We start from the raw sequence: 22,796 nt of genomic DNA on the forward strand, positions 1-22,796 counted from the left end.
CCTGACCACCTCCACCTGCCGCTCCCCTCCCTCGGGGTCGCCACCCAGCAACCTCAGCGCTCCCCACCGCCCTGCCCTGCCGGGGTCTCTGCAGGCGCCGCCGACCCCCATCTCTTCCCCACTCGCGGGCCCCTTCCGCACTGCGGACCGGCAGGTAGCTGGACGGGCCCTTCAGGACCCCACGCCGAGCGACTCGACGGCCCCGCCCCGCCCCGCCCCCCGTCGCTAGGGGCTCTGGGGACTCCAGCGCGCGGACGCCGCGCGGCGCTCGCGGTTTCGCGCTCGCGTCGCCTGCGTTTCCTCTAGGTCAGTGCTCGCCCAGTCCTTCCATTTCGGTGCGACCATGTTTGTTCCCTGCGGAGATTCTGTCCCCGACCTCGCTGGCTTCACCTTCCTAATGGTGAGTCCCCGCTTTCTCGAGCTCTGCCTGCTTGGCTTGGGGTGCTGTTTGTCGGGAGGCGTCTGCGGAGGCGCCTCGAGGTCGTTCACTCGCCCTGGGACAGAAGACGGTGCTTGCTTAAAACGGGGAGGTTGTCGCTGGAGTCCGGGCTGCAGAAAGAATCTTTGTTGGCGCTATCACCAAACGTTTCTGAGACTAGAGTTTGTAGTCTTAACTGTAAAACGTAATGTGTCTGATTATTATTGGTAACGTTGTACATAGGTTGTGCGGGCCATCTTCTTTTCGTTGTATCCTAGAAAATCTTTTTTTCCAGCTAGTAACAGAGGCTTTCTTAAGCTGGCAGGGCTTTGTCATTAACCAGATAACTACAGAAAATGGAACCTTGCCAGTACCTAACACACGGTTTTATTGCTCCTAAAATTGCCCATATTCAGTCACTGTTTCAATAAACAGTCTATTAGAATAAGACTAGGTCCTTGTCCTCAAGGAGTGTCCAGTTTAGTTGGAAACACACGTAAATCAATAAGGGCAATAAATGCTAGGATAGCACTTTGTAAAGGGCACAGAAGAACCCTAGGATTTGTTGGGAGGGGGAGGGACACAGGGACCCGTTTAAAAAAAAAAAGCTTCATATGTGGAATCTGGAAAAAAAACCCAACTTTATAGATAAAGAGAACAGGTTGGTGGTTGCTAGAGGCAGATGAGAATGAGAGCTGCTTGGATGAAATAGATGAAGGTAGTCAAAAGGTACAACTCTACAGTTATAAATAAGTCCTGGGGATGTAATGTACAGCATGGTGACTGTAATTAATAGTACTGTAGTGTATATTTGAAATTTGCTAAGAGAGTAGATCTTAAAAGTTCTCATTACAAGGGGTGCCTGGGCAGCTCAGTTAACTCTGACTTCGGCTTAGGTCATGATCTCACAGTTTGAGTTCAAGCCCCACATCTGGCTCTGTGCTGACAGCTCAGAGCCTGGAGCCTGCTTTGGATTCTGTGTGTGTCTCTCTCTGTCTTAAAAATAAATAAAACATTAAAACATTCTTTTAAAAAGTTCTCATTACAAGAAAAATTTGTAACTAATTGATGTTAAGTAAACATTGTGGTAATCATTTCACAATATGTCTATATATATATATATATATATACACACACACACACACATATATATATATATATATATATATATATATCAGCTGATATATGTTTATACCTGAAACTGATACACTGTTATATGTCAGTTATATCTTAATTTTTTAAATGATGATAATCACTTTTGGGCAATTCTCACCTTAACGCATGCAAGAAATATCAGTGAATGCTAAAATTTGTGTGTGATGATGTACTGTTGAAGGAAATTTTGCAGTATTTCATAGTATCTCTCTGAAAAATATTTGGTTTTTTTTTTTTTTTTTTTTTTTTTTTTTTTCAACATTTTTTATTTATTTTTGGGACAGAGAGAGACAGAGCATGAACGGGGGAGGGGCAGAGAGAGAGGGAGACACAGAATTGGAAACAGGCTCCAGGCTCCGAGCCATCGGCCCAGAGCCTGATGCGGGGCTCGAACTCACGGACCGCGAGATCGTGACCTGGCTGAAGTCGGACGCTTAACCGACTGCGCCACCCAGGCGCCCCTGAAAAATATTTGTTAATCACAAAAGAGAAAAGCATCCTTCCAGGAGATATCTGGCAGAAGAAAAAAAAAAGATTCGTGGGGGAAGTAATGTCTAAGAGATTATTGGCGGTAACCTTGACCGTAATCAGTAAAGTGGCAAAGGGAGGGAAGCCATATTGGAGTGGGCTGAATAAGTGGAAGAAGAGATAGAGAATATATGTATGTATTTGTTCATTAATTCAGAGATAAAGTGCCTGAATGCTTGTGCTTTAGTGGACAGCTGTTGGGAATTTTGGTTATGGAGAGACACCAAGAAGTGAGGTGGTAGCTAGGGGAGTATGTAGGATCAAGGGAGGGTATTTTAGAAGGAAAGATTATAGTGTGTATATATATATATATATATATATATATATATATGCATATATATGTATATATACACATACTGATGAGAAGAATACTATAGTGAGGAAAGTGTAGATGATACAGGAGAGAAAGGGTCTAAACTAAATAGCAGAATCCTTGGGAAGGGTAAGGGAATTACAGAAGATAACCAGGAGATTAGTAGATGAGAGCAATGAGAAGTGGGAGACCACTCTGAGGGACCCAGAAAAATAAGAGGAAATGGAGATGGGGGAAGCAACTGCTAGAAGAATGCAAAGGAAGGGCTATATTAAAGAGATAAGTAGAATCAATAAAAATTAGCCATGTATTATAAGTAGTTGGTAGGAGAAAAGGAAGAAGTTTTTTAGTTTAGGTAATTGAGTAATTGTTTGTCTTTTGAAATACAAAACATGAGGACAAGTTTGGGCAACAGTTTAGTTTTGTACATGTTGAATGTGCATTGCCTATGAGAGAATCATGGGGAGATATCCATTAGTCTCTGGAGTTGAGATAAATGTTCTGGGCGATAGGTAGAGGTTTGGCAGTTGTACTGTTTGAAGTCATGGGGGTAAATATGTGTGTGTGTTCAACGTAAAAAGAAGCTGACTCTAACCTTTATGCACTAACAAAGCAAAGGGAAAGATGACCCAAGAAGCCTTTATACTTGCTTTCCCACTGCGTGAAGTTTTTTTTTTCCCTGGTCTTCGTATGGCTGTCTTCCTTAAGTCTCCCAGGTCTATAGTTGAATGGTCACCTAAAGTCTTTCCTTGATCACCTGTTTAAAATTGCAACCAAACACATATACGCTCTCACTTAATTTTTCTCCATAGCACTTACCTCTGTATATAGGCATATCTCAAAGATATTGTGGGTTTGGTTTCAGATCACAGCAATAAAGTGAATATCACAATAAAGCCAGTCAGATGAATTTTTTGGTTTCCCAGTGGATGTGAAAATTATGTTTATATTATAATGTATTAAGTTTGCATTATGTCTAAAAAGACAACGTACATACCTTAATTTTAAAATATGTTATTGCTAAAGAATGCTGGCCATCATCTGAGCTTTTGGTGAGTCATAATCACCATAGATCAAATGATAACAAATATAATAATAATGAAAAAGTTTGAAATATTGAGAGAATTACCAAAATGTGACAAACACAAAGTGAACAAATGCTGTTGGAAAAATGGTGCCGAAAGACCTGCTTGAGGCTGGGTTGCCACAGACATTCAAGTGCCATAAAATAAAGTACGCCTGTATTTCATTATTTTATTATATTTAACTACTCCCTTACTAGAATGAGAGTTCCACGAGGCAGGAATTTTTATCCGTTTGTCTTCCTGCATTCCTAGTGCTTAGAGCAATGATTGGCACATAGTCGGTTTTCAATAAGGTGTTAAACCAATAGTCTCCAAAGTAGAGGAAGCCCCTGCTGACACCTTGTTGAAGCTAATGCAGAGTCCATGTTTGGTTCTGATGCACCTGAGCATAACCATTCAGATGTAGTCCTGTGATTATTGTCTTCTGTCTAAGCTTTTAAAAGTGCTGCTAATTTTGATTTCTTAATGAACATTTTTTATTTCAGCCAGCAGTGTCTGTTGGAAATGTTGGCCAGCTTGCAATAGATTTGATTATTTCTACACTGAATATGTGTAAGATTGGTTACTTCTATACTGATTGTCTTGTGCCAATGGTTGGAAACAATCCATATGCAACTGCAGAAGAAAATTCAACAGAACTCAGTATAAATGCTGAAGGTATGTAAGGTTTTCCATGTTTTATTCTCTTACAAGGAAGAATTGTTTTAAATCAGAAATAGATTCAATGGATATTGTTTTATAGCATATATTTATTTAGTGCCAGTTTTGTGCAGTATTTATGACCTGGTCATATTGTCCTATTGTCCTATTGTACATCACGGTTTTAGTTCTTAGTCTTTTCTAAATGGCAGCTCCTAAGATGACTGTACTTATATTTTTTACTAGAATTTGAGATTTCCTTTTTTTTTTAACATAAAGGTTTTTTGTCCTTCTTTTATCCTCAGTTTTAATTTCTGATCTTTCTGGCAAGTATAAGCACCACTAATACTAGAGAAAGGGGTAAAGAGAATTCCACCGAGCTCAGTCCTGTATGTTTAACATGTGCTACCTTACGTAGGCCTGATAGTTATCCTCTCATGTTATTATAGAATCCATAATAATATAATATTGATAAGGCTCAGAGAATTGAGTTGCCTAATACTACTAGTAGGCATAGGCTTTTACCATGCCATAAATCTCCATAATTCCTCATTGCACTGTCATGTTTGTTTTAATTGGGGAACACAGTTGACATTGCTGTGACCACTGTGTTTATAATACAGAACTGCTCTGAGTGAGTGGGGGAAAGCTATTGATCATGAGGCACGGGAGCACCCACTTGCTTCATTTGATGACAGGGTGCTCTCTTGGCTTCTCAGTGTTCTGTTTACCATAAGACTGAATTCAGCTATTGCCTTAAAGGATAAAGTACTAGAAATAGTAGAACTAGAATTGATATACTTCCACTAATGATAACAACTATCATTTTATATGAGCTGAGCACTGTGTGCATTTACATGTATTAATCCATTTAATCCTCACAACTACTCTATAGGTAGTCTTATAGATGAGGAAACCATTGTACAAAGAAGTTAAGGTCACATGACTAATAATTGGTGTACCTGAGTTTCTAATCAAGGCTCTGGCCCCTGAGACCTGTTTCTTAAGCACCACACCACCCTGATGGACCTTCACACTAGTGGAAGACCCACTGGCTTTTCTCTGACACAAACTCACAACAAGTCAATTGGCTATGTCCTTTAATCTACTTTATCTATTTTTAAGATGAGGTATTTTGAAATAAATTATAGATATCATGACATTCCACCTCTAAATATGTAAGTATTTGTCTTTTTAAAGAACTTTTCTTTATAGCTAAAATACTATCACATTTAACAAAATTAGTAATTTCTTAATATCTTAACTATACCCTATCCATATTCAGACTGTTCCAGTTTACCCCAAAATGTCCTTCAAAGTTAGTTTGTCTAAACCAAGACCCACTAGGGGCACCTGGGTGGCTCTGTTGGTTAAGCACAGAGCCTGGAGCCTGTTTTGAATTCTGTGTCTCCCTACTGCCCCCCACTCACACACTCTCTTTCTCTCTTTCAAAAATAAATAAACATTAAAAATAATAATAAAAAAATAAACTAAGACCCACCATAGTACTTCTGATTGTTATGCCTCCGAAATTTTTTACTGTAGAGCAGTCTCTTTTTTTTTTTATCCCTTCATGAAACTAATTTATTGAGGAAACAACTAGATCCATTGTCCTATTGAATGTCCTATCTTCTGCATATGTCTTATAACTTCCTTGTAGTGTCATTTATCTTGGTCCCCTAGTGTCTGTATTTTCTGTAACTTCGTAGATCTAAAGCCTTGATTAGATAAAAGCTACATATTTTATACCAGAAAACATGAAACGTGATGTTGCTTTTGTATTGTATCACCTCAGAAGAGAAAAGTAATGGGAAGCAGGATCTTAAAAAAGATTTTCCTGATACACTGATGATGAATATGAGTGCTAATATTGTAGGAGGTGGTATAACATTTTGCTCACTCCCTACAGATGTATCCTCTTCCCATTAAGTCTGTTGAATTGCACTAAATGTGCACATCAGAGATAGATTACAGGCCTAAGTGGCCCATGTTTTAGTCCCTTTCCCCTAAATTTGTGCTCTTTTCCCTAATTCCTAAATTTCTGCTCTTACCTCCTTTGTCCTGAAAATACCTGGAGGTCATTAGGCTTGCTGCTGCAGCATAGCCCCTAGTCACTACCCCGGTCCAAGGAGACACTCCCCAAAAGAGCTATAGCTGGAGAGACATGATCTGCCAAAGGATTTACTGGAGTCTGGGTTATTTGTAAATTATTTTACAGTAGCTAAAATTTTACTCTTTAGCACAGTGGCCTAATCATGCCTCTAAGATACGCCATATTTTGTCCTTGGTTCTCATTCTCAGAGGTGAGGTTGGGCAGGGACATGTTAAGCGTCGGTACAGTAGGCCCCCTTGTAGAATGTGAGTGAAGGTTATGGATCCTTTTCCTTGAAGAAGAGCACACACCTTGACTCAATTTTACATATTATCTTGCATGTTATCTTTCAAAAACTTCTAAAGAACACAAATGTACCTATTCCAGGGATTTTATTATATAGCTAACATTCTCTTGCATTTTATTCCTTCTCTAAATCCCAATGAGTGTTGCTCTTCTCCAGAGAGAAGAGGGGAGAATAACTTTTTTTTTTTTAAAGAGAGAGAGAGAGCAGGGGCGCCTGGGTGGCTCAGTCGGTTAAGCGTCCGACTTAGGCTCAGGTCGTGGTCTTACGGTCCGTGAGTTTGAGCCCTGTGTCAGGCTCTGCTCATAGCTGAGAGCCTGGAGCCTGCTTCAGATTCTTTGTCTCCCTTTCTCTTTGCCTTTCCCCTGTTCTCAATCTGTCTCTCTCTCTTTCTTTTTCTCAAAAATAAATAAACATTAAAAAAAAAAAAGCATGTGTGAGGGATAGGGGCAGAGGGAGAGAGAGAATCCTAAGCAGGCTCCCACTCATCACAGAGCCTGACATGGGGTTCGATCTTACAACCCTGGGATCATGACCAGAGCCAAAATCAAGAGTTGGATACTCAACCAACTAAGCCACCCAAGTGCCCCTTTTTGTTTTATGTTTGTTTGTTTTTAGCTAAGAACATTCTTTTTTTTTTTTTTATGTTTTATTTATTTTTTTGAGAGATTGTGCGGGGGGGGGGGGGGGGCAGAGAGAGAGAGAAGGATAGAGGATCCGAAGCAGGCTCTGCACTGACAGGCTGACAGCAGAGAGCCCGATGTGGGGCTCGAACACAAACTGTGAGATCGTGACCTGAGCCAAAGTAAGACACTCAACCAACTGAGCCACCCAGGCACCCCTTAAATAAAAACATTCTTAAGAATTATTTGATGTGTCATAACACCAGAAGTTTCCGGGGAATTCTTCCCTGATTCTACAATCACAGTCAGAAGAAATATAATTTTATATTTTCTTAACAGTTAACCTTTCAGAAATGAATCTGTTATATAGAATAAAGCCCACAGGTGCATTTTAAGGTACTTCTAAAATGTTCTATTTTAACTGAATAATATAGTTCATATGTTTTATATTTAATTATTGAAAATATTAGGTATAAAAGTTCTTACAATTCAATTTTAGTTTTTATGTTAGTAATTTCACTTGTATAACTCCATCATTTTAACTCTCATGATTTCATTTTCTTTTTGTCTTTGTAGTATATTCATTGCCTTCAAAGAAGCTAGTGGCTCTTCAGTTAAGATCCATTTTTATTAAGGTTAGTATATTTGTCTTTTTAAGTTGACTGAAGTGAAATATAATGAGAAAATACTAAGTATTAAGAATTAAGATTCAAAACTCAGTTCTGCTCTTTTTACTGTATGTACAGTTAAGAAAAGTCTGATTCTATAGAGAACCAATCTTAGAATAGGTGTTACCATCATTTACTGATTGATTATATTGAAAGGAAATGAGGCATACTGTTTGGATCTTATATATTCTCAATTTAGGTAACATGGGTGAAAACATTTAAACAAATGAATATTTTGGATTTAGTCCATTTGTATTACATTTCAACCAGTGACATCTACATATAAATTATGTACATGTCAAAATAAATTCTGAATCTAACTTCTTTCCTCTTCCACCACTACCACTCTTGTCCAAATCACTGCCTTCTCTCCTACCCCTAATTCTATTCTTGCTCTGCCCACATCCATAAATACCTAATTGTCTGCAGATAGCACCACCAGTTATCCTTTAAACCTAAATCAAATCCATCACTTCTCTTTTCAGACCCTCTGGTGGCTTCCTGTTTTCATCCCAGTGAATTCCCAGCCCTTACTGTGACTTATTAGGCTCTACCTCTGTGCTGGTATGGTAGCCACTATCCACATGTAGCTATTTAAATTTTGATTCATAAACTAAAATAAAATTAAAAATTCAGTTCCTCCTTCACACTAGCCACATTTGAAGTTCTCCATAGCCATGTGTGGCAAGCAGCTGCCATAAAGAGCACTTCCATTATCACAGAGAGTTCTCTTGGACAGCTGCTTTACTTAATCGAACTTAGAGCCATTCCTGTTTGCTCATTACTGGTTTCCCTCTTTCATTAACCCTGCTTTAGCCACACTGGTCTCCCTGTGTTGTTCAGACAGATTAAGCTCACTCCCATCTCAGAGTCTTTACATTATTTTCTCTGCCTGGAATACTTTTCTTCTAGATACCTAAATGGTTTACTTCCTTCAGTCCTTGCTTAAATGCTACCTCATCAGAAAGGCCTCCCCTGACTACCCTATTGTCTTATCCTGGGGTGGTTTTCTTCACAATTCATCACTACTTAGAGTATCATATATTTGTTTATTATCTACCTCTAATATAAAGTAAGTATTCTGAGAGAAGTGACAGTGTATCACTCACTCTCATATCCCCAGCTTCTAGAAAAGTATGTAGCATGTAGAGGAGCTCTTAGTAAATGTTGGTTGAGTCCGATTAAGGTACCATCTGTTAAGAAGGTCAGAAAATTATCAGCTTTCTGTTGCCTCTCCCACATACTCCATCTTAGTTATATTATTATGTAAATGGAATCTCATGGCATGTACTTTATGTCTAGCTTCCTTTATTCAACATTCTGTTAGTGAGGTCCATCCATGTAGTTCGAAGGAGAGGTAGTTTGTTCATTCTCACCTCTATGTGGGATTCTGTTGTATAAATAAACCATAATTTATCCATTGTACTGTTAATGGAATGTTAGATTTTTTTCTAGTTTGAGACAACTGTGAATAGTGCTATGATTATTTTAATATTCATATTAGATTCACTCTTTACTTTCTTTAGTTAACAATACCATACCCAAAGTTTTGCAGTGAGAGTTGCTAATATTTTTCCGTTATGCTATGTGGCTTTTTCTGTTCTCTTCCTATTACCAGTGTAAGTTCAAGAATTAAGAAAGACAAACATGTCTAAATGAAATTTTTGGTAGACGGGAATAGTGATTTCAAAATAGCTAACATTTATTGAGCATTGATTCTTCACACCAATATGGCTGTGAGTACTTTATATATATATATTACTCTACATAAGCATCTCGACAGTGTGACAAAGCAGGTATTAACATTATCCTCATTTGTAAAATGAGATTTCAGAAAACTGAAACACAGTTTTTTAATTTAATCAGGCTGTACCATCTCCCTAGTTGAAGAGCTAGCTATTTCTTATCTGCATTTTAAATTTTATTGAATAATTATTTAATAGCGGTCTGTGAGAAGAATTTCCATAAAGTAATTTTCCCCCCAAAATTGTATAACCCACTTCCCAGATTAACCAACTGTTAATATCTTGCCATACCTGCTTGATTCTCTCTCTCTGCATGTGCATGCAGTTTCCTTCTGCCAAATAATCCAAAAGTAGGCTGGTGATGTTATGATATTTTACCCATAAATAGTTCAGCATGTATCTCTCCTTCATGACATTCTCCTTCACAACCACAGCAGCATTATCACACCTAAGAAAATCAGCTCTTAATGAATTATTCAGTAGTATCATAAGACATATTCAAATTTCCCCAATTGTCCCCAAAATATTCTTCAGTTTTGGAACCTTCAATCAAGGTTCACATGTTACATTTGGCTATAACATCTTTTTAGTTGTTAGCCTTTGACGTAGAAGTGGCCTCCTCTTTCTGCTCTTCATAGTATTCACTCTTCGAGGATTCATGCCAGATGTTCAGCATCCTAGATTCACCTAATCATTTCCTGATCAGATTCAGGTCAGAAATTTCTAGCAAGAAGATCTCATAGATGACCATGTGATAGTTTTTATAGATGACCATGTGATAGTTTTTAAGTAACGATAGATTAAGTAGAGAACTGGGAAATTTTCCTTTGTCCATCAGCATAGAATTTTTTTGAAACTAGATTTCTTGTGATTTATTTCTTAATTGTAAAGCTACAATAAGCAATTCATTGCTCTTCGTCTCTCACCTTCAGTTTAAGGACAGAAAGTGGAAGTAAAAATAATTATAATTTTAATACATGAATTATCACATAAAGCTAATAAAATATTTTATATAATACTCTTATTATATGCTAAGATCTAACTTTTAGACTTTCTTTTTATTCTTTCAACGGTATACGAAGTATAAATCAAAGCCATTCTGTGAAAAACTGCTTTCCTGGGTGAAAAGTAGTAACTGTGCCAAAGTTATTGTTCTTTCAAGCAGTCATTCATATCACCGTAATGACCTACAGCTTCGCAGGTATGTTTTTGCCTTTGAAAAGTTTTGTTTTGATTTATGCAATATTATGATGGTGTCTCTATTAAAAAGCTAAAATAAGTTTTAAAAGTTATGTATATTTTTATCTCCCCTCTCTGGAATTTAGAAAGATGATAAAGTCAGGAGATAGGAGGGAGTATGGTTAGTAGTGTTATGGTTGAGGCAGAAGGAAGGCTTTGGTGTAAAGATATAGATTGTTCTGGAACTGTGCTTCGGTTGTTTGGTATGGTGTGTGGTGACATTACAGAGCTGAGCTGATAAAGAGAAAGAGGAGAGATTCATTGGATGATTTTTGGAAAATTGGATTCGTATTTCTAGTTATTCAGTCATTGCAGAAATCCAGTTGCCTCTAAGTATAAATCAGGTATGTCACACTGAATTCCTAAATATAAGGCAAAGTATCCAAGAGATAGAAATATAAACTATTTCATTATCATTTCCGCACCTATAAAATCATGATGAAAAGCATTAGCCAAGACTAACCTTTCAAAACTGGAGCTAATTTCTAGGAATCTCACAATAAACATACAATTCTAGGAATCTCACAAAAGTCCTCTTGGCCAGAAGGGAGCATAGCTTGTGGGAAATTGATTATCTTCATGCTGACCTTGCCTTAGTTTAAGTTGGCCTGGGTCCTTATGCTCTCTTCTAAGTGTGTAAATAGCAAGCCAGAGCAATATTTTTATATGCTATTCTTCTGTAGACTGCTGAAACTTGTGCTTTGCTTTTGCAACAAAATACACATGGAACAAATAGTATTTGCTAAAAGAACTGATACTTGCCTTAATGTTCAAAGTTGTTATGTTTTTTTTTTTTTTTTTTTTAATTTTTTTTTTTAACGTTTATTTATTTTTGAGACAGAGAGAGACAGAGCATGAATGGGGGAGGGTCAGAGAGAGGGAGACACAGAATCCGAAACAGGCTCCGGGCTCTGAGCTGTCAGCACAGGGGCCCGATGCGGGGCTCGAACTCACGGACCGCGAGATCGTGACCTGAGCCGAAGTCGGCGCTCAACCGACTGAGCCACCCAGGCGCCCCTCAAAGTTGTTATGTTTTTAAAAACTGAATTATATTATTGCTTCTAGTACTCCCTTCAGATACCTGCTTACACCTTTCTTGCAAAAAACTGTTCAAAATAAAATAAAGAGCCTGAACTGGGAAGAAATGGAAAAAAGCCCATGCATTCCTGAAATAGATGATTCTGAGTTTTGTATCCGTATTCCTGGAGGAGGTATCACAAAAACACTCTATGATGAAGGGTGAGTTTGTCTGTTTGTTCATTTGTTCCCCCACCTTATTTAAAAATGAAAGTAGGAAGGGCTGGCTCAGGCCGTAGAATGTGTGATTCTTTGATCTCTGGGGTTACCAGTTCAAGGCTCACATTGGGTGTGGAGCCTACTTAAAAATAATGAAAGTAAGATAAGTGGGAGAGTGTGTTGGATTACTTATCAGAACTTTGAGAATATGTTTGTATATTTACACATCACATAATTTAAGTGTGGTAAAATATATGTAACATTAAATTTAACCATTTTTAAGTGTACAATTAAGTGGCATTAATGCATTTACGGTGTTGTATATCCATCACCATCTATCCACTTTCAGAACTTTGTCATCGTTCTAAACAGAGAATCTGTACTCATTAAATAATAACTCCTACTTATTTCTGCAAAGCCCATACTAATATCCTCACTTTCATTTCTCATTTTAGTAATTTGAGTTTTCTTTTATTCTTAGTCAATTTTGTTGATCTTTTCAAATAACTACTTTTGGTTTTATTGATTTTCTCTATTGTTTTTCTGTTTTCTATTTATCTCCAGTCTAATCTTCATTATTCCCTTTCTTCTGGTAACTCCAGGTTTAGTTTCCCTTTCTTATTATAGTTCCTAAGATGTAAACTTAGGTCATCAATCTGAGAAATTTCTTCTTTTTAAATATATGCGTTTACAGCTGAAACTTTTCCTCATACTCTACTTTAGCTGCAACTCTTAAATTCAGCACGTTGTTTTCATTTTCTTTCTCCTGTATTTTTCTGATTTCCCATGTGATTTCTTCTTTGACTGTATTAATTTCCATATATTTGTGAATTTTCTGGTTTTCCTTCTGTTGTTGAGTCCTAGTGTCATTCTACTATGATTGAAAAAGACACTTTGTATGATTTTCATCTTTTTAATTTATCAAGTCTTATTTTGTGCCCTACCAAAGGTCTGTCCTGGAGAATGTTTCATGTGCACCCAAGAAAAATGTGTATTCTGCTTGTGTTGAGTGGGATGTTCTGTATACATCTGTTAGGTTTAATGTGTGTATGGTGTTGTGTAAGTCCCTCTATTTCATTATGAATCAGTCCGTTTGTTCCATTATTGAGTGTGGGGTGTTGAAGTCTCCCAACTGTTATTGTAGCCCTGTGTCTAATTCTCCCTTCAATTCTATGTCTGCTTATATATTTGGGGGCTCTTGTTTTGTGAGTATATCTTTGTATTTATCACATCTTCTTGGTGAATTGGCCCTTTTATTCAATACATAATGGCTTTCTTCATCTCTTATAACAGTTTTTGATATTTTGTCTGATTTTTTTTTTTTTTTAATTTTTTTTATTTTTGGGACAGAGAGAGACAGAGCATGAACGGGGGAGGGGCAGAGAGAGAGAGGGAGACACAGAATCGGAAACAGGCTCCAGGCTCCGAGCCATCAGCCCAGAGCCTGACGCGGGGCTCGAACTCACGGACCGCGAGATCGTGACCTGGCTGAAGTCGGACGCTTAACCGACTGCGCCACCCAGGCGCCCCTTGTCTGATATTTTTACAGCCACCCTGCTCTCTTTTGGTTACTATTTGTGTGGAATATCTTTTTCCATCTTTTCATTTTCAAACTATGTGTGTCCTTATATTCAAAGTGAGTCTCTTATAGACGGTAAATAGATCATTTTTTTAATCCATTCTGCTAGTCTGTGTCGTTTGATTAGAAAGTTAAACCATTTGCATTAAAAGTAATTACTAATGAAGGACTTGTTATTCTGCTATTTGTTTTCTGTATGTCTTATACCTTTTTTGTTCTTCATTTACTGCTTTACTGCCACCTTTTTTTATAGGGACATCTTTTGATTCTCTTCACATTTCCTTTTGTGTATATTCTAGAGATACTTGCTTTATGGTTTCCATGGTGAGTGCATGTAACATTCTTAAGTTATAACAGTCTGAGTTGATACTAACTTCAGTTGCATGTAAAAACTACTACTGGTCACACTATCTCCCCCCAACCCATTATAATATTGTCACAAATTACATCTTTATATATTATATGCCCAATAACAGATTTATAGTTATTTTTGTGCATTTTTCTTTTAAATTCTCTGCAGTCACTCTTGATTGATCTTTGAGAATCACTAACAGTTAGCAGGCAAGTGAAAAGTAAAGGAGGAAACTAGAAAGAGATCTTTTTTTCTTTAAGCCCCTTTTTGTAAATTGACTTTTATGACTTATATGATGGCCCAGTCTGCCATCAGATTTGTAGACACTTACACTATCCCCATTTTTGCTTGCCTTATCCCTTAGCTTCCTGTTTCATATGACCTAAGGCTAAATTTAGGGCTAACCAGTAGGCCTTGCTGTATGCTTCAACTCCCTCTGACTTTTCCTCCTTGCTAGGAGTTGATGTGCCTGGTGGGTTCATGGAAAACAGAGCCAACGGTGTTTAGAAGGTGGCTTCTACTGCTAGTCTACTCTCTGCTCTCCCATGAGGAGACATGAATAAGGAGCACCACTTGTGCTGTCAGTGGTGGCTTTAGAGAAGTGGGCAGAGCTAACCTTAGAAAAAAATTATGTCCCCGTTACCATTGCTGAAAGTCCACCAAAAATCTGCCTCCTTACTTAACATAATAAATTTCAAGAGTATAATCCTAGCCTTGCAAAGTAGAATGACTGGTTTGCTTGCTCTGAAATCTGCATTGTGATTTCTATATGACCTGAAGAAGTCATAATAGTAACGTAAGTAGTAGTCATGGTGTTAGCAAATTATGTGCGTGGTACTTTCTGTGCACCTTACATGTATTAAATTATTTAATTCTCCTACTGACCTTATAGATATGTGCTATTAACTACATGTTATAAACAAAAAAATTGAAGGGCTGCAAGGTTAAATAACTGCTAAAAGCCATATGAGTAACATGTGGCAGAGCCAAGATTCAAACGTAGGCATCCGGCCCCAAATTCTGCACTTTTAACCACTTCACTCTAGAGCTAGCACTCATGGTCCAGGATCATAGTGAGCTTTATTCTTTGTCTAAAAGTTGAACCTATTCTTGTTATTTGTAATTATTTATGCCCCTGCTTCTTTCTGAAATACCTAAGACTTCTGTCAGAAAAGATACAGGCATTTCAGCTTGTTTTCCTAATACACCTTGTTTTGTCCATCTCTGGCCATACTTGTGTACCATTCCAGCTTTCTCTTTTTCCCTTAAAACCTGCTCATTTCTTTTCACTTTTCTTTTTTTCCAGTCTGTCACCCATTCGTGTTTTTACTTCTTTTCCTGTCTAGCTTATTGCTCATCATATAAAATATCACTTCAACTATTCTTTTACCACAGCCTGGAAGCCATGGCTACGTAATCATTCTCTGGCCTGCCCTGCAAACCACCAGCTTTCAGTCCTTCTTTTGCTTCATTCAGGCCATATCATTTGTAGCCTAGACTGCTGTTAGTCTGATTGGGGTGTCATAGCAAAATAAAATCAGCAGGGTGGCTTAAACCACAAAAATTAATTTGCTCACAGTTCTAAAGGCTAGAAGTCTGAGATTGGGGAGCCAGCATGGTTGAGTTCTGGTGAAGGCCCTCTTCCTAGCTTGCAAATGGCTGCCTTCTGGCTGTATCTTCAGATAGCAGAGACCTCTGATTCCTTCTCTCCTTACAGAGCCACAGTGCTGTCAGATTAGGGCCCTACCCTTATGACTTGGTTTACTCTCAATTACCTGTGCAGGTCCCATCTCCAGATAGAATTGCATTGGGGGTTAGGGCTTCAGCATATGAGTTTTGGAGGGGTGTGAGTTTAGTCTGTAGCTGCTGCCATCAAGATCTCTTGATTGATTCCCCCGCCTCCTTCATTATGACTCTGTTTAATCCATCTTCAGTATTGGTAAAATCAACCTTCTGAAATTCAGAACTGGGGCACCTGGGTGGTTCAGTCAGTTAAGTCTCCAGCTTTGGCTCAGGTGATGATAACACAGTTCGTGAGTTCGAGCCTTGCGTCAGGCTCTGTGCTGACAGCTCAGAGCCTGGAGACTGCTTCAGATTCTGTATCTCCCTCTCTCTCTGACCCCCCCGGGTTCACACTCTGTCTCTCTCTCAAAAATAAACATTAAAAAAAAATTGAAAAATAAAATTAAATTCAGAACTGATCACAACATTCCCAGAGTAAAATCCATCAGCAGTGGGGCGCCTGGGTGGTTTAGTCGGTTAAGCATCTGACTTCAGCTCAGGTCATAATCTCACAGTTTGTGAGTTCAGGCCTCGTGTTGGGCTCTGTGCTGACAGTTCGGAGCCTGGAGCCTGCTTCAGGTTCTGTGTCTCCCTCTCTCTGACCCTCCCCCATTTCATGCTCTTTCTCTGTCTCAAAAATAAACATTAAATTTTTTTTTTTTTTTAAATCCATCAGCAGTTTTACTTGCTTTGTGCAGAATCTGGTTCATATTTCTTAATGTGTCATATAAGGCCCTGCAGGATCTCCTTGCCTGGCTCATTCCTTGGTGCCCTGGACTCCAGCTAAACTACTAGCAGTCACAGTTTCCTAAAAGCTGTCTCATTCTTCCTTGCCTTGTCCCATGTACTTTCTCCTATTGTCTCCCTTGCAAAAACCAACCCAGTTTCTAAGAGTCACCTCGTACAGCACTTCTCTGTGTCCTTACATGCTTCTCCCTTCTGCACAAGGAATTTACTACTCTCTTTGTATTCCCACAGCTCTCTGCGCCTTCACCCTGACTGCTTAGTTCTTTACAAATTAGCCTCCTCCTTTTGCTCTACTCAGTGTTAGAGTAATGATCTCAGACTTGCCATCTTGCCATAAGCAACTGGAAATTGGACAGAATTAATGAAACAACTGTTTTTCAGACTTGGACACCAGGCAGCACATAGTTGTGATCCCTGAGAGAAGGCAAATAAAGTCCTACAATTGCCCCCAACTTTCTGCTTGGAGATATTTTCTGGACTACAACACAGGGAGGGGGAGGGAACCTGAGCAGACCAGTCTTGCTGAGTTGAGGAGACAGATATCAGCATTGGGGAATGCTAGGACACTCGGAAAGTACAAGGCAGAGAACCATAGAAGGACTATTCAGAAGAGCTGTAGGGGTCTCTCTGAGTCTTTGAAGTCTAAGCCACACATGTGTAGGGTAAAATTCTGTGAGACCAAAGAATAACTTCTGGGTAGTTGTAAACTTGCCCACACAGTTAGCAACGATAGCAAAATATTATAAAAGTTAGACAAGTCATCATAGAACATTTGGAAAATATAGAATAGTCCAAAGAAACAATATTTATAATACTCAGTTCTGGGGTGCCTGGGTGGCTCAGTTGGTTAAGTGTCCAACTCTTGATTTCAGGCTCAGGTCATAATCTCACAGTTGTGATGAGATTGAACCCTGCATCAGTCTTCGTGCTGGGCATGGAGCCTGCTTAAGATTCTCTTTCTCTCTCTCTTTCTCTCTTTCTTTCTCTCTTTCTCTCTCTTTCTCCACACCCCCCCGCCCCTCCCCCCTTGCATGCGCACATGCTCTTTCTCTCCCTGTCTCTCCCCACCCCCCCATATATATGTATATATATATACACGTATATATACATATATATGTGTGTGTGTGTATATAACGTATCAGAAGTAACTACCATTACTAATTTTTCATTTGTTCTCTTCCCAACTCCTTTAAAAATATATCTGAATTAAATGTACATATCTGCAAGATATACCATGTCTACCTTTATAACTTTAGAGTTCATCCTGTTTAAAAATGTTTCTCACAAAATCAATTTTCTTTTAATTTTCTAACACACATCTTTTATTCTCTTATAATCAAACCCTTGTTCAATGTTCAGTGTAATTATACATTCACTGCAATAAAGAATTTTTGAAATTGAAAAAAAACTCATCATAGAGCTTATATAATTTTGAATCCTTTTTTTCTTCCTCAGTGCACATCATGAATATTTGCTAAATTTTTTGTAACATATATATTTTGCCTTCCCATTATGAGAACAAATATATATTCTGATCTCTGGAAAAAATAATATTAGTTACTCTAATAATAAGGGGTGGCAGTGGTGTGGCTGACCTGAAATCCCATATATTTAATGGGAATAGAAGTGCATTTATAATTTAATAATGGATGTGTCTAGGTTTTTAATGTCACAAAGTAATAAAATTAGTCATTCTTCACTTTTCATTTTTAGAGAAGTCCAGAGGATGGTATTAAAACTATTATGTTACTCTTTGTGTTTCAAACTAGTAGTGGAGGCACTGTAAATTCAAGACCATACTTCTTCATTTTTTAAGGTCGAGCTTTGAAAATAAAGGCACAGCCAGGGAGGCTAGCTAGCCTCCTCTAGGCAGGATCCATTTCTAAGGAATGTGTAGGATCTGGAATCTTCTGAGTCATCACAGCTCACAGTGCTTCCATACAAAGCTTGAGAGCCTCTGTGATATTTGAGAACTACATACGGAGATGATGTAATTTGCTAACAACTTCCAATTTCTAATATTTAGAGACTGAGATGCTATGTTAGCCTCTCCTAGTACATCTGAGACTTCTGAACCTCCCTATCAGAGTCTTCTCCACATCTGATATCCCCTGCTTAGGAACTCAACTCACTTTATTTCTGAACCTCTCTGTCAGTCATGTGCTCTCAAGTTTTAGCATCGTATTTTTCTCATAGTTTTTGATTTTAGTGTATTAGAAAATATTTTTGCTTTTGTTGGCAAACAGGAAGCTTTTTGCATTGATTTACCTCCATCTCATTACTAGCTTGAGACATTTATAACAAATAGGAGATTGTTTTGGAGTCAGAAAGACTCAGGTTCAAGTCCCACGTCTGCCACTTCCCAGATACAGAACATTGAGCGTGTTAAATATGCTTCAAGCCCTTTAAACTTCAGTTACTTCATCATACTGGCTAACACATACATAGTATTGACTATGTATTGAGCATTGTGTTAACCACTTTCCTCTACTGCCTCCTTTACATGTCCCAACAACCTGTGAGGTAAGTTCTGCTGTGTTCCCTCTTTTACATATGAGACACACTGAAGCTCTGAATAAGTAACTTGCCTGACATGTCTGGTAAGTAGCAGAGCTAGAATTTGAATCCAGGCATTCTGTCTGTGTTCCCATTATTCCAAACTGATTCATTTATAAAATGGAGATAATTATAACTTCCTCAAGGATTGCTGAGGGATTGAATTATAAAATATGCAGACAGTCCTTAGCACATTATAAATCACACAGTAGATAGAATCTGTAAGAAATAGCAATAAGTTTTTTTCCCTTTATTCTGTTCCACACTTTTCCTTCACTGCTTTAGATTATTAATAACAAGGGTATTATTTTCTTTCAGTCTCTTTGCTATGGTGCTTCTGAAAATCACTGTCTTCTACAGCAGATCTGGAGAGTAGATCAGAACATTTTTCAGTGGGGATATTTTTTCATGCAGCCCTGTGTGATACACAAATTTACATATGCCCATGGTGGGCATTAATTACATGGCTTCTAGTTCTATCCCCACAAATACCATACATCTGGGGCAAGGGGGATAAATAAGTGATCTTATTAGGTGGCGTCTTCTCCTTGCCTAAAACCTGGCAGATCGTCTTAGCTATAAAAACAGACACACTGGAATCCGGGTCTTATATCAGTAGAAGAATACTTAATTTTTCTCTGTATTTATTATAGCTGTTCTAAAGAAATTCCAATGGTGGTTCTGCTGAAATTTGTGTCAGAAGGAGACAATATCCCAGATGCTCTAGGTCTTGTTGAATATCTTAATGAATGGCTTCAGATAATCAAACCATGTGTAAGTTTTACTACATTTAAGCCTCTGATTTCTCCAGTTATGTATTTGTAAACTTGTATTTTATATTCTATATAAGTAGGCCAAATAAGTGAAAATTTGATACATCTTTATGTAAAATTTAGTTTAGCTCAGCTTTTGAAAAGATAAGAGAGCATTTAACCAACCAGTTATCTACAGTTGTTTCATTAAAGCTGCTTTTCCAAAAAAGGAAAACTTTTAAGTACTTCATGGTATTAATTGGTCACATTGCATTAATCATACCAGACATATTTTTACAAGAATAAACAAATTTCTTTCAAATTCAGGATTTTTTTTTTTTCAGGAAAGCAAAAGATATTTATGTAAGCAATACTGTAACTATTAAATACATATTATAATTAAAATACTTTTCTCTGTTATAAGAGCATTACGCCCAGGGATATCAGTTAGCCTTTAGGCATAATAGAAGCACCATAAGGCTGCTTTATATGATAGGTACTGTTTTTTAATTCATGCTTTTGCTAGGAACAAATTGATACAAATCACACAGCACTGATTTTTTTTTTATTTTTTTACCTCAGTTCCCTTCAAATTTGATTTTACTGGGTGGACTTCACCCATAGCCTTTCTGGCATATCTTTATGATTTGGAACTTAAGGAAATCTATCTTCAGTTAATATAGAGACATGGAAATTTATTCCTTTGTTTTTACTTACAGTGAAACACAACTAAAAGTGTCAAAGTCAAAAAGAGCAGAAACAAAAGAAAGTAGAGAAGGGGTCTTATGCTACTTAAATGTGAAAAGGGGATTTGGTGGTAAAGTTGAAGGATTAAACTTTTTTTTTTTTTTCATTTACAGTGTGATGACCCCACAGCATCTGCCTTGCAGTGGAAAATGCCAAGTTCATGGAGATTACTCTTTGGCAGTGGTCTTCCTCCTGCGCTTTTTTGATCTGTTTTCAGTTTTATAACTTATGTCTCAAGGTACTTATTACCAACACAGCTGTTAAACAAATATTATCTGAGAATGTATTAGGAAATAAATCTTTTCACAGAAAATCTCAAAAAAAAAATGGATTAATAAAAAGTTGTTTTGCCATGCATTTCAGTATTTACAACAAATGTAAATTTTGTACAATAAAGTATTTCCTAAGTAACTTTATTTGAAATGTGTCCTTTTATTTTTTTAAGTTTATTTTGAGAGCGAGAAAGCAAGCAAGCATGAATAGGGAGGGGCAGAGAGAGAAGGAGAAAGAGAATCCCAAGCAGGCTCTCCTGCCAGCACAGAACCTGATGTGGGGCTTGAACTCATGAACCCATGAGATCTCGACCTAAGCCAAAATCTGGAGCTGGACACTTAACCAACTGAGCCACCTAGGGGCCCCTCTTTTGTTTTTTATTAACTCAGACTTCTGTATTAGTTTCCCATTTCTGCTATAATAAATTACCACAAACCTAGTGGCTTAAAACAGTACAATTTATTATCTGGTAATTCTAGAAGTCAGAGGAATCCAAAATTAGTCCTCACTGGGCTAAAATCAAATCTCCAGGAACCAATACCAAGAAAATAGGAATCTATTAATTACATGACAAAGAATTGAAATTAATTGTCTTAAGGAAGCACAATGATCTACAAAAGAGCACAGACAACTAATTGAAATCAAGACAACAATGCGTGAACAAAAAGAATATCAAAGAGAAACTGAAAACAACCATATGGAGTTCTAAAAAATTTTTCACGGGAGTTCAACAGCAGATTTGATCAGAGAAAAGAATCAGCAATTCTGACCATTGAAATTATCAGATCAGAAGAATAAAAACAAAAGTGGAGCAAGCCTAAGGGACCTATAAAATAGCATAAAATGGACAAATATATGCATTATGAGAGTTCCAAAATAAGAAAAGAGAAAGGGACAAAAAGAAGAAGTAAAGACTGAAAACTGCCCTGATCTGAGGAAGGAAATGGACATCCACATTTGAAAAGCTCAAAGAACTCCAGATAGAATGAACCTAAATAGCCCCACTCCCAAGACACTTTATAGGGAAAAATAAAACTGTCAAAAGTCAAAGACAAAAGAGTCTTGAAAGTTGCAGGAGAAAAATGACTCATCACATGCGAGCCCCCACAAGATAATGAGTGGGTATCTCAGCAGAAAACTTAGACACCAGAAGGGAGTGGCTGAGAGATGTTAGCAACATGAAAACATACAGAAATATAAAACTGGTAAAAGTAAATGGCCAAATACAGAATCCTATATTGCTGTGATGGTGGTCTGTAAAGTACTTTTAGCTCTGGTATAGACTTTAGAAGACAAAAACATTAAAAATTACTATAGGGGCACCTGGGTGGCTCAGCTGAGTGTCCAACTTTGGCTCAGGTCACAACCTCCATGGTTTGTGAGTTCGAGCCCTGCGTTGGGCTCTGTGTTGACAGCTCGGAGCCTGGAGCTTGCTTTGGATTCTGTGTCTCCCTCTCTCTTCTCTGCCCCTCCCCTGCTTGCACTCTGTCTCTTTCTGTCTAAATGTTAAAAAAAATTTTTAAAAGGGGTGCCTGGGTGGCTCAGTTGGTTGAGTGTCCAACTTTAGCTCAGGTCACAATCTCCATGGTTTGTGAGTTCGAGCCCCACGTCGGGCTCTGTGCTGACAGCTTAGAGCCTGGAGCCTGCTTTGGATTCTGTGTCTCCCTCTCTGCCCCTAACCCACTCGCATTCTGTCTTTGTCTCTCTCAAAAATAAACATTAAAAAAATAACAAATTTAAAAAAATTACTATATCTAAAACTATATTAATAGATAAATATATAAAGATATAACGTGAATCAAAAAGGGGGTGGAAAGATGTAAAAGAATACAGTTTTTGTATATGATTAAGGTTAGGTTACCCGCATAAAATGGATTGTTACAACTGTAAAATGTCTTATGTAAGTCCTGCAGTAACCACAAAGAAAATGTTACCAAACCCAATTTCAGCTGCCTGTTGCCTG

General features: G+C 37.9%; 1 protein-coding gene across 2 annotated transcripts; it reads left to right on the plus strand.

Annotated features, from left to right (window-relative positions):
- Positions 1–179: 179 nt before the first annotated feature.
- PSMG2 (proteasome assembly chaperone 2) lies at positions 180–20,976 on the plus strand. Of its 2 annotated transcripts, none has more exons than XM_058692786.1 (7): positions 180–400; positions 3,985–4,156; positions 7,734–7,792; positions 10,653–10,771; positions 11,875–12,048; positions 19,715–19,835; positions 20,674–20,976. In XM_058692786.1, the coding sequence occupies exons 1-7, from the start codon at positions 344–346 to the stop codon at positions 20,764–20,766; spliced, it is 795 nt and encodes a 264-aa protein (XP_058548769.1). In that variant the 5' UTR covers positions 180–343; the 3' UTR covers positions 20,767–20,976. The 2 variants fall into 2 exon arrangements, with proteins under 2 accessions (XP_058548769.1, XP_058548768.1); XM_058692785.1 differs by having other exon boundaries at positions 19,715–19,834; positions 20,667–20,976.
- Positions 20,977–22,796: the final 1,820 nt, after the last annotated feature.

The sequence above is a fragment of the Neofelis nebulosa genome, chromosome 11, assembly GCF_028018385.1.
Source record: "Neofelis nebulosa isolate mNeoNeb1 chromosome 11, mNeoNeb1.pri, whole genome shotgun sequence".
NCBI classification, from domain to species: Eukaryota; Metazoa; Chordata; class Mammalia; order Carnivora; family Felidae; genus Neofelis; species Neofelis nebulosa.

Coding starts and splice junctions, on each gene's coding strand:
- PSMG2 (XM_058692785.1), top strand. CDS start 344: ATGTTTGTTCCCTGCGGAGATTCTGTCCCCGACCTCGCTGGCTTCACC. Junction 4,157..7,733: donor ACTCAGTATAAATGCTGAAG/GTATGTAAGGTT, acceptor TTGTCTTTGTAG/TATATTCATTGCCTTCAAAG. Junction 19,835..20,666: donor CTTCAGATAATCAAACCATG/TGTAAGTTTTAC, acceptor TTTTTTTTTTCA/TTTACAGTGTGATGACCCCA.